Raw genomic sequence first — 12,371 nt, 5'->3', positions numbered from 1 at the left:
GAGTCACAAGAGTTGAACACAACTTAGCAACTAAACCACCACTCCCAGATATTCCATGGTTCCAGCACCATTTATTGAAAAGACTATTCTTTCTCCTACTGAATTACCTTGGCACCTTGTTGAAAATGCATTGTCCATATACATGTGCATCTATTTCTGTACCCTTTTGTTCTATTGATATACCAATGCCACATTATCATAATTACAGTAGCTTTATACCAAAATCTTGAAATCAGTATTCTCAGGTTTTCTTTTTTCAAATCTGTTTTCACTATCCTAGGACCTCTGACTTCCATATAAATGTTAGAATCAGCTTGTTCATTTCTACAAGTGTGCTGTAAATCTGGTTGGCAATGCACTATGTATGCATTTCATGAGAATTCATGGTTAATATTCCTGTTTATTCTTCCAATCCACAAGTGTTGCATATTTCTTATCTACTTTCTTCCAGGACTATCTCAGTTTCCAATGTATAGGGCTTATATATAGTTAAAATTAATCTTATTTTATGGTTTTTAATGTTATTTAAATGAGTATTTAGAAGTTTTTTACTACTTGCTGCTGGTATATTGACATGCAGTTTTTAAAAAATTTTATGTATTTATATATTCATTGACTGCGCTGAGTCTTCAATTGCTGCAGGTTCTTCTCTAGTTGTGGAGAGTGGGGGCTTCTCTCCAGTTGGGGTGCATGGACTTCTCATTGCAGTGGCTTCTCTTTTTGGTCTAGGGTTGCAGACGTCAGTAGTTGCAGCATGTGGGTTCAATAGTTGCAGCTCCCAGGCTCTAGAGCACAGGCTCAATAGTCTCAGCGCACAGGCTTAGCTGCTCCGTGGCATGTGGGATCTTCCTGGACCAGGGGTAGAACCCATGTCTCTTGCATCGGAAGGCAGATCCTTTACCACTAAACCACTAAGGAAGCCCTGGAATTGGTTTATATACATTGAACTTATATCCTGTGGTCTTGCTAAACTTACTAGTTCTAGCAGTTTGTTCTGTTTAATAGTTCTACTATTTTCTGTATATTCTTTAGGATCTTCTACATAATTATGTTCTGAATAATTCTGCTTTCTGCTTTTCCAATTTGAATGTCTTTTATTTCTCTTGCCAAATTGTGCTCATCAGGAGTTCTAATCCTCGTTGAAAAGAAACCTTATTTTTAACTTTAAGGAGAAAGTGTTTAGTCTTCCACCATTAGTACAATTTTAGCTGTACATTTTTCACAGATACCTTTTATCAGGCTGAGGAAGTTCTTTTAGTTCCTAGTTTGCTGAGAATTTGTTGATGTCAGGCTTTGGTATGATTTTGTGTTTTTCCTGCTCTGGGTTCACTGAGTTTCTTGGATCTATGGGTTTAGAGTTTTCATCAAAGCACAAGAGACTTAGTGGTAAGGTAGGTGGACAGATACAGTGGACTGAGGTGTGCCCAACATGCAGTTTTTCGGGAAGCACTTCCTTCCTCTTCCGTATTGTCTGGAGAATGACTCTGCACCCCACAGCTGAGTCTGTAACTGAAGCGGGGTTTATCAGTGCCCTTCCTGGGACTTATCTGTTGAATTTACCTCTGGGTTAGAGCAAAAAAAATGAAGAAACTTGACAGTGCCTGCACTGTCCCAGGACTTACGGAGCAAACTGCAGAAGGAGACAAAAAATAAATTCAGAGGAGGAGAGAACCAAGCTAGAGAAAGCCCTGAAAATACTGAAGTCCTGGATCTAGCCATGTGGAGTCTTCTCTATTATTTGGACTTCTTAGATTTGAAGGGCAATAAGTTCTGCTTTTGCTTAAACTAACTTGAGATTCTGGTTTTTACTTTTGTAAACTTCAGTGGCATCCTCATGTCACACCAGGAATCTGAAATTTCTTCTGAAGGAAAAGGAAGGGGTGTAATACATTTAGGTTTCAGTTCAGTTCAGTTCAGTCACTCAGTCGTGACCAACTCTTTGGGACCCCATGAATCACAGCATGCCAGGCCTTCCTGTCCATCACTAACTCCCAGAGTTTACTCAAACTCAGGCCCATCGAGTTGGTGATGCCATCCAGCCATCTCATCCTCTGTCGTCCCCTTCTCCTCCTGCCCCCAATCCCTCCCAGCATCAGGGTCTTTTCCAATGAGTCAACTCTTCGCATCAGGTGGCCAAAGTATTGGAGTTTCAGCTTCAGCATCAGTCCTTCCAATGAACACCTAGGACTTATCTCTTTCAGGATGGACTGGTTGGATCTCCTTGCAGTCCAAGGGACTCTCGAGTCTTCTCCAACACCACAGTTCAAAAGCATCAATTCTTCGACGCTCAGCTTTCTTCACAGTCCAACTCTCACATCCATACATGACCACTGGAAAAACCATAGCCTTGACCAGAGGGACCTTTGTTGGCAAAGTAATGTCTCTGCTTTTTAATATGCTATCTAGGTTGGTCATAACTTTCCTTCCAAAGAGTAAGCATCTTTTAATTTCATGGCTGCAGTCACCATCTGCAGTGATTTTGGAGCCCAAAAAAGTAAAGTCTGTCACTGTTTCCACTGTCTCCCCATCTATTTCCCATGAGGTGATGGGACCAGATGCCATGATCTTAAGTTTTCTGAATGTTGAGCTTTAAGCCAACTTTTTCACTCTCACTTTCATGAAGAGGCTTTTTAGTTCCTCTTCACTTTCTGCCATCAGGGTGGTGTCATCTGCATATCTGAGGTTATTGATATTTCTCCCGGCAATCTTGATTCCAGCTTGTGCTTCTTCCAGTCCAGCGTTTCTCATGATGTACTCTACATATAAGTTAAATAAGCAGGGTGACAATATACAGCCTTGACGTACTCCTTTTCCTATTTGGAACCAGTCTGTTGTTCCATGTCCACTTCTAATTGTTGCTTCCTGACCTGCATATAGGTTTAAGAGGCAGGTCAGGTAGTCTGGTATTCCCATCTCCTTCAGAATTTTCCACAGTTTATTGTGATCCACACAGTCGAAGGCTTTGGCGTAGTCAATAAAGCAGAAAATAGATGTTTTTCTGGAACGCTCTTGCTTTTTCGATGATCCAGCGGATATTGGCAATTTGATCTCTGGTTCTTCTGCCTTTTCTAAAACCAGCTTGAACATCTGGAAGTTCTCGGTTCACGTATTGCTGAAGCCTGGCTTGGAGAATTTTGAGCATTACCTTACTAGCTTGTGAGATGAGTACAACTGTGCGGTAGTTTGAGCATTCTTTGGGATCGCCTTTCTTAGGGACTGGAATGAAAACTGACATTTTCCAGTCCTGTAGCCACTGATGAGTTTTTCAAATTTGCTGGCATATTGAGTGCAGCACTTTCACAGCATCATCTTTCAGGATTTGAGATAGCTCAACTGGAATTCCATCATATCCACTAGCTTTGTTCGTAGTGATGCTTTCTATGGCCCACTTGACTTCACATTCCAGGATGTCTGGCTCTAGGTGAGTGATAACACCATTGTGATTATCTGGGTCATGAAGATCTTTTTTGTACAGTTCTTCTGTGTATTCTTGCCACCTCTTGTTAATATTTAGGTTTACATTCTTGAAAACTGACTTTAGTGTGGGGGGGAAAATGAAGGTGTCCAATTAGAGGGAGGAAAACCACTTACAGACTATTGTATGTGTATTAATGAAATAGGATACCTGATTAAACTCTAAGAACCTAAACTAGTGAGGTAATTGATGAGATACTTCATTAAATAGATTTGCTTAGAATTTGGTGACTGGGACTTCCCTGGAGGCCCAGTGGCTAAGAATCCTTACTTCCACTGCAGGGGGAGTGGGTTTGATCCCTGGTCTGGGAACTAAGATCCCACATGCCAAATGGTGTGGCTGCGGGGGGGGGGGGGGGGGGGGGGGGGGGGGGGGGGGGGGGGGGGGGGGGGGGGGGGGGGGGGGCGGGGATTGGTGACTAATTGGATTTGGAGGGAAGGGAAAGAATTTAAAGATGAGATCTGTATGTCTGACTTGAATAATTAGATGATAAAGACTGAGGTAGAAAACAGAGGAACAGGAGGAAGCAAGGGGCAGGGAGAGAGGAATGAGTGATTTATTCATGTTTTGAATGAGGAGCTTCAGCAATCATTCAACTGGAAATGTTCATTACAGAGGCAGGCACTCAAGTGCGGGATGGAGATATGATACAATAGTCCTAGCTCAAACATGACAAACTGATTAAGGTTTAAAATTTATTTTTATTTATTATCTATTTATTTTGGCTATTTATCTATTTTTAATTTATTAGTTATTTATTATCTATTTATAAAGGACAGAAATGGTATGGACCTAATAGAAGCAGAATATATTAAGATGTGGTAAGAATACACAGAAGAACTATACAAAAAGATCTTAATGACCCAGATTACGATGATGGTGTGATCACTCTACCTAGAGTCAGACATTCTGGAGTATGAAGTCAAGTGGGCCTTTGGAAGCATCAATATGAATAAAGCTAATGGAGGTGATGGAATCCAGCTATTTTAAATTCTAAAAGAGGATGCTGTTAAAACTGATGCACTCAATATGCCAACAAATTTGGAAAACTCAGCAGTGGTTACAGGACTGGGAAAGGTCAGTTTTCATTCCAATCCCAAGGAAGGGCAATGCCAAAGAATGTTCAAATTATTGCACAATTGCACTCGTTTCACACACTAGCAAAGTGATGCTCAAAATCCTCCAAGTTAGGCTTCAATAGTACGTGAACTGAGAACTTCCAGATGTTCAAGCTGGATATAGCAAAGGCAGAGGAACCAGAGATCAAATTGCCAACATCCATTGGATCATAGAAAAAGCAAAAGAATTCCAGAAGAACATCTACTTCTGCTTCATTGACTATGGTAAAGCCTTTGACTATGTGGATCACAACAAACTGTGGAAAATTCTTAAAGAGATCGGATTACCAGACCACCTTACCTGCCTGCTGAGAAACCTGTATGCAGGTCAAGAAGCAACAGTTAGAACAGGACATGGAACAATGGACTGGTTGCAAATTGGGAAAAGAGAACATCAAGGCTATATATTGTCACCCTGTTTATTTAACTTATATGCAGAGTACATCATGAGAAATGTTGGGATGGATGAAGCACAAGCCGGAATCAAGATTGCTGGGAGAAGTATCAATAACCTCAGATATGCAGATGACACCACCCTCACGGCAGAACATTGAAAATTGTGATAGACTTTATTTTCTTGGGCTCCAAAATCACTGAAGATGGTGACTGCAGCTGTGAAATTAAGACACTTGCTCCTTGGAAGAAAAACTATGACAAACCTAGGCAGTGTATTAAAAAAAAACAGAGACATTACTTTCCCAACAAAGGTCTCTATAGTCAAAGCTATGGTTTTTCCAGTAGTCATGTATGGATGTGAGAACTGGACCATAAGGAAGGCTAAGTGCTGAAGAATTGATGCTTTTGAAATGTGGTGTTGGAGAAGACTCTTGAGAGTCCTGAATAGTCATTGAACGGACTGATGCTGAAGCTCCAATACTTTGGCCACCTGATACCAAGAGCTGACTCACTGGAAAAGACCCTGATGCTGGTAAAGATTGAAAGCAGGAGGAGAAGGGGATGACAAGAGGGTGAGATGGTTGGATAGCATCACCAATTCAATGGACATGAGTTTGAGCAAGCTCCAGAAGATGGTGAAGGACAGGGAAGCCTGGAGTGCTGCAGTCCATGGGGTGGCAGAGAGTCGGACATGACTGAGCAACTGAACAGCAACAATTTTGGGCTGTACTTGGTCTTTGTGCATGTGAGCTTTCTGTATTTGCAGTAAACAAGGGACTACTCTCTCTTGCTGTGCACAGGATTCTCACTGCATGGGTTCTCTTGCTGCTGAGCACGGGCTCTTGGCTCATGTGCTTCAGCTACTCAGTGCAATGTGGGATCTTCCTGGAGCAGGGATTGAACTAGTATTCCCTGCATTGGCAGGTGGTTTCTTAACCACTGGACTATCAGGAAAGTCCCCTTGATTAATCTTAAAAAGAGTTATTCTTCCATAGCTAAGTTTTAAAATAAATGTTTAATTTCTAACATAATACAGTAGATATGTTCATCCAAAAGGAAGAAGAATAAAAACAATAGTATTTTAACTAATATGTGAAGCAGAACAACAAAACAATAAAAATAGATTACATTAGCTCTTACAAATTTTTGGATTTAAAAAAGTCTTATCACTTGGCTTCAACCTCCTTATGAGGAAACTTTCCTTATGAGCAAAATAAAACTTCCAAGAGTTTAAATGATTTATCAGAAGACTCAAAAATATTCTGAAAAAATTTATTAAGGGAATTTAAATGAAAAAACTGATAAAAAATGGAAGGAAAGCATATGCCTTTCCAGACATTTAGATTCAGTGTTCTATTTATTTCCTTGATACAACTGTATCCCTATCATATTTTCCCCCTCATGACTAAGAGGAAAAAAGATGGAGGAGGGAAGTATCCTGAGGAAGAAAATGAGGAATCTGTGAGCCCTGAGATGAAATCAACTATAAAACATAAAAGATGGGAGCAGATAGGTTTTCAACAAACAAGTCACTAGTAAGTTAGGTGTATTATACTAAAGAAATGCTGAACATACATTTCATGCATTTCAGGACTAATATCCTTTACCTTGTACAGTTAAACATTTCTCTTTTTAAACAATTTTTTTGTATTTATTTAGCTGCACTGGGTCTTAGTTGTGGCACGTGGGACCTTCTTTGCCACATGCAGAATCTCTAGTTGCAGCCAGCATGTGGGATCTAGTTTCCTGACCAGGGATGGAACCCACCCCTGCATTGGGAGCTTGGAGTCTTAACCACTGGTCCACCAGGGAAGTCCTCAAAACAGCTTTTTTTCTTTCTTAACCATTTTGCCACACTAAAATGATCTATCTGGAAATATGTGTCACAATGACTTTCAGTGACTCCTCACTGCCTACAATGAATGCACTGTTTCATATATTCCACTTATCATTCATTGCCTATAGATGTTTAATAGTCACTATAAAGAAATAATGTGTTGAATGAAAACCAAATATAAAGTATATAAACAAAGTTGATACATGTGATAGAACAATGCTACTCCAAGTTTGATCCACTTACCACCAGTATCATTATCACATTGAAGGTGGAATATCTGTTTTAAACAGGTTATCGAAGCGATTCTTATGAATGTTAAGGTTTTACACTCTTCCAGATGACTAAAAAGGAGAAGAGGATCTTAATTTCTCTTAGTACTCTTACCCTCCAAAGGATATTGAAAAGATTTGCTGTGTGGCTAGAATTCTTAAAGATGTTATGTAAGGTGTTATAGAAATAAAAGAAACGGTTCAGATTTCTGGATTCTTAAAGACCATTTAGCCACATTAGCTTACATTCCTTATGAAAGATGTAGCTTCATTATTTTGAGTTCTGTAAACTTAACATACATATTAATGTTCTTGTGGGTAAATGTGCATGTAGCAGAACTGGAATCACGGCTAAATATAGCATTTAAGCAAGACTTTCATTTTAAGTAGACAAGATAGAATTTTAAATTTATAGAATTAACAATGTGTAGCATACATTCATTTTACATATTCAAAAATATCTAAACTTAAGGAACTGAAAAGCTGAAAAATATGAGAGGTGATGGTATCTAATAAGAAGGTATTTTAACATCCTATTAAATATTATAAATAAGGAGATTACAGGAGAAAGGGAACTAAATTCTAAGAGAATAACTGTGGAGAAGGCAACCCATGATCTTGGGAAAAACATAAAAGTGGAAGGAAAAATATTTTCAAAATGTATTTTGAAAACTGTTAGACATACATTAGTGACAAAAGGTAGAAGATCATTACTCAAAAAAAAAAAAAAAGAAAGAAAAAGAAGGTCATTACTCTTGGTAACAAAAGGTAAGAGGAAAGGAGTCCATGTTCTTATTTTTCTGTGAGTCCTGGTCACTCACCAAACTTCTCCTTTTGTTGCCATGACTTTGGGCACTTGGTTTTGCCATCCTAATTCTGTTGAAGATTAGAAACTATATTATGAACAGTTTTGCTTCATATATGGTGTGTCTTGGGTGAAACTCAGGTGTTGTGGTTACTGATGGGCGAGGGAGGAAGAGGCATCAGATGGGAAACTCCATCCATGAACTGGTTGCACCGTCTAACACGGTGGTTCTCGACCTGACATGTACTGGGACAGCATGAAGGGCGTATTAAAGCAGAGGGCTGGGCTGGAGAATCTGAGTTTCTAACAAATGCCCAGATGATGCTGGTGCACACACTTGGAGAACCACCACTTTAAAGGAACCAGTAGTCCCAGGACAAAGAAGAGCTAGGTGGATGATGAGGGAAAACAGCATCTCCTTGTAGGGGAGATAGGACATAGACCATTAATTACAAGTTTATCACTTGCTCAGAAAAAACAACCAGGTGTGTACTACAAGGATTGTAACCGACAAAATCAGTAGTTAGAAGAAATTTCTTTCCAAAGATGAACCCAAAAATCTTAAAAACTTTTTAAAAGAGACAGTGTTTATTTGCCTATTTAAGAACTGTTGTAGAATCTACTATTACGGGACCGGACCTACTCAGCTAGCCTATTTAAGTTTCGATACTTGAACTAACTTGACAATGAGCATATAAATTCAAAACAAGAGTTTTTTTTACTTGTTTATCCTTGTGTTAAAATCATAAATAATCTTATTTGTTTTTAACTTGATTATTAAAAAGCAAAATAGTATTATGTAGTAAAAAAGAATTCACCTGCAAATGTACTCTCTGCTGATACCAGGCACTTATTAAAAACGCATTTCTACTAAAATTGTTCTTAAATTCTTAGATTTAGAGCATGTGATAGCTGGACCCAGCTGAGTTTTTATTTTACAGATTAAAAACGCAGGGATGAAAATACATTACAATAATTAATGAAGCCGTTCTAGTTTAGCCTGAAGAGATTTAAAGTTTCCAGTGATGGCTTGTACTGCTGCTGAGGAGCTCATAGACTGGAGCTCGACCAGATACCCACAAACAGCATCCAGGCAGAGATTTGTGAATCTTCTCCTGTAAAGAAAAAGACACCCAATCAGCCATCTACAGATTCAGAAACATTTCCTCCTATAGGACTTTCCGTCAACTTCTGCTAACCTTACTTAGTAAAGGCTCACAGAAGAGGAAGGATCATGTGATTAAGTAAATGGCAAATAAATGAAAAAGACATTCAGGGGAGTAGGTGGATTACCACATACCACCATTTTCCTCTCAAAGATTGTTACAATGAGAAGGAGGGCAATAAGGAATGACTCCTTAAATTAATATTAAATATTTACATTCATTTGGTCTCTTCAAACAAATGTATCTTGAGCGGCCAATAATATCACAAAAGACATAATGGCACTTCCTAGGTTGCTCATTCAAAATGGAAGGAGTTTAAAAAAACAAAACAAAACAAAACAAAATGGAAGGAGTTTAGCAGTAATTCATTAATTTTATCCTTTCATTTATAGGGAGAAATCAGGACAAGGGCTGGAAGATGGAAAAACTCTCACCTTTTATGTGTGCTAACTGGTATCAGTTTCTGCAAACATACACAAGAGTTTAAATCTTCCATACTTCTTTTAGTCTCCGTATCGTGACCCACTATCTCCAAATTTGTTACCCAGATATTTATTAGATGCATTTAAAATCCTTTGGTATATAACACAGTACCTAATTCATAGTTACCTCTCACAATTTAAAACTTGGCTAGGATTTTCAACATATCTTGTCAATAGTACATGTATACAATCCAAAAGGTGCAGTGGCTTCTTCATTCTGTTCCAGAATGGATCCTATAAAGAAAAAACAAATCGTCAATTGTAAGGTGAATTGTGTCAACTCATTTTTCCCTCACTTATGTCAAAATACTCTTCAGAGTTCAGTGCACTGTAAACTGCACTGTGATGTCATTTAGGAAGAATATTTGATATATCATTGCACTTTGCAGAGCATATTAATTTGCTGTGTAGGAACCTGAGATAATAGGAAAAAAAAGAATCCATTTCTTCCTATTGACTGTGACACAATTTTTACCTGGAACCTGTGCAGATTTAATCTGATAGTGTGAATAAGAGACTAAACCAAAAAAAAAAAAAAAAGACTAAACCAGCAGTCAGAGAATCTTAATTCTAGTTCGGACTCCACCATTACTAGCCATGTGACTTGAGTAGGTTATTTAACATCTCTGCCCTTGTCAGATGTAGAAGATGGGATATTATTAGTTGTTCATTTCCAAAGGCTCAGTGTGAGTTTTAATGAGATAAATAAGTGCCTTAGAAAGTACTGTATGAAAAAAAAAAGAAAGCATTGTATAAATGTTCTGATGAAGCTACTATAATCATGACTACTATTAAACAGAAGCTAGTTCAACAGGTTTCGTTTAGCTCTTTCATCTTAGGATAAAAATTACAAAACATACGTCCAATAAGGTTAAATATGGTGAGAAAGATATTTTCTTTAAAAAATCGAGGTATAACTGACATATAACATTGTATTAGTTTCAGGTGTACAATATAGTGATTTGCTGTTTGCATTCAAAATGATGCAAAATGATCACCACAATAAGCCTAGTAATCATCGGTCACCATATAGTTAAATTTTCCTTTTCTTGTGGAAAGATCTTTAAACACTGATATTTTAGATGAGGTTACAAGGATTGAGAATAAATATTTTGTTTTTACAGTGAATGATATTTTGTTCCTTTATTTATTTACTTTTCCTTTTTGTCTGCGCTGGGTTTTCATTGTGCACTCAGGCTCCCTAGCTGTGGTGTGCGCGCTTACTTGCCCTGTGGCGTGTGGGATCTCAGTTCCCCAACCAGGGATCAAACCTACATGCCCTGTGTTGGGAGGTGGATTCTTAATCTCTGGACCACCAGGAAAGGTTCTATTCCTTTAAAGTAAGTAATTCTTAATGTATTTAGCCTATTCTGCTAAAAGTAAAGCATATATAATTATGCTTTATTGATACTGAAAAATATTTGATTTTTATCATGGTATGTAACAAAGCAACTCTCATTACTGGTTTCAAAAGTCTGAAGCATGATAATTTCTGATACTCAACGAATGAAGCAAATTTCTGGTACACCTCTATTATATGATACTTATAAACACACAACCAAAAAAATCCTCTCCTATATCTAGAAACTTAAATTGATTTAACTAAATTATTTTATTTAATATTTTCCTTACCCGTGACTTGAACAAGTGATCATATACTTCCAGTAGTCTAGGTAATGGCACTCCAATTTCATTCATTGTCTGTATCACAAAACCCACATCCCAGTTCAAAGTACAAACTTGCTGCTCTAAGAACTGCACGATAAAATCTGGGGAGAGAAAAACATCAGTTGGGATTGTTAACTCTACTTTTGCCCCAGTGTTACCAAGATATAGACATATAGCACTGTGTAAGTTTAAGGTATAAATGTGATGATCTAAAACATATTGCAAAGTGTTTTCCACGATAAAATTAGTTAACATGTCCTTCACCTCACATAATCACTAATTTTTGTTGTTCTAGATTTGTTAACCCTAGATACTAAAAAGTAGGTCTTATTCATAACTGAGCAGCTTCTAGAGGGAAATTTTTTAAAAAACAATTTTCAAAACAAATAATTCTTGAATATAAAATAAGGCATATACCAAAACAGGCAAACCTATAGAAACAGAAAGTAGATTAGTAGTTGCTTAAGGCTGAGGGTGGATATTTCTTTTTGATGAAAATGGTCTAAATTTAGCTGTGATGGTTGTACAACTCTGCAAATATGCTAAAACCATTCACTTACACACTTCAAAGCTATTAGGGAAAAAACTATTAGAGTGAATGTAGAAAACAGCAATAAGTACAAGTGGAGAATAGAGACCGTTGACAATCACATTAGGGCCTGCTGATACTTTTTTTTAAAAATTCAATTATTCATTTATTTATTTCTTGGCTGTGTGGAGTCTCAGTTGCAGCATGCAGGAACTTTGACCTTTGTCGTGGCATGAGAGATTTGTAGATGCGCCATGAGGAATCTTTAGTTGTGGCATGTGGGATCTAGTTCCCCCATCAGAATCAAACCCAGGCCCCCTGCTCGGGGAGCATGGAATCTTACACTGGACCACCACAGAAGTCTCATGATAAGAGTTCCTTAATATCTTGAAACACTGGATCTTAACAGCTTTCCAGAAAAAGAAGGGCTGCTGTATCTTGATTTTAGAAATATTAAATATAATATTGATAAGATTCTTCTTTATTTCGGTGACTCTAATTGTGGTCCCACTCTCACTTTTTACTACCTGTTATGTCATAAATAAGCTCTTAACAGAAGCAATCAAATTCATATTTATGGTACCTAAAATCTGAGACTGACCAATGTGAATAGCCATGGGCAAGAA

General features: G+C 37.9%; 1 protein-coding gene across 1 annotated transcript in view; it reads right to left on the bottom strand.

Annotated features, from left to right (window-relative positions):
* Nucleotides 1–8,419: 8,419 nt before the first annotated feature.
* NUP155 (nucleoporin 155) overlaps nt 8,420–12,371 on the bottom strand; it is a 52,358-nt gene continuing 48,406 nt past the window's right edge. Inside the window, exons 33-35 of the mRNA XM_043488806.1 lie at nt 11,181–11,317; nt 9,676–9,782; nt 8,420–9,015 (exon numbers count right to left, since the gene is read on the bottom strand). Of these exons, the coding sequence (XP_043344741.1) occupies nt 8,877–9,015; nt 9,676–9,782; nt 11,181–11,317 (383 nt within the window). The 3' untranslated portion in view covers nt 8,420–8,876. The remainder of the gene's footprint in view (nt 9,016–9,675; nt 9,783–11,180; nt 11,318–12,371) is intronic.

The sequence above is a fragment of the Cervus canadensis genome, chromosome 16 (genome assembly GCF_019320065.1).
Source record: "Cervus canadensis isolate Bull #8, Minnesota chromosome 16, ASM1932006v1, whole genome shotgun sequence".
Taxonomy (NCBI): domain Eukaryota; kingdom Metazoa; phylum Chordata; class Mammalia; order Artiodactyla; family Cervidae; genus Cervus; species Cervus canadensis.
Note: the sequence above shows the minus strand (reverse complement) of the source record. Positions and strands in the feature narration are given on the sequence as shown.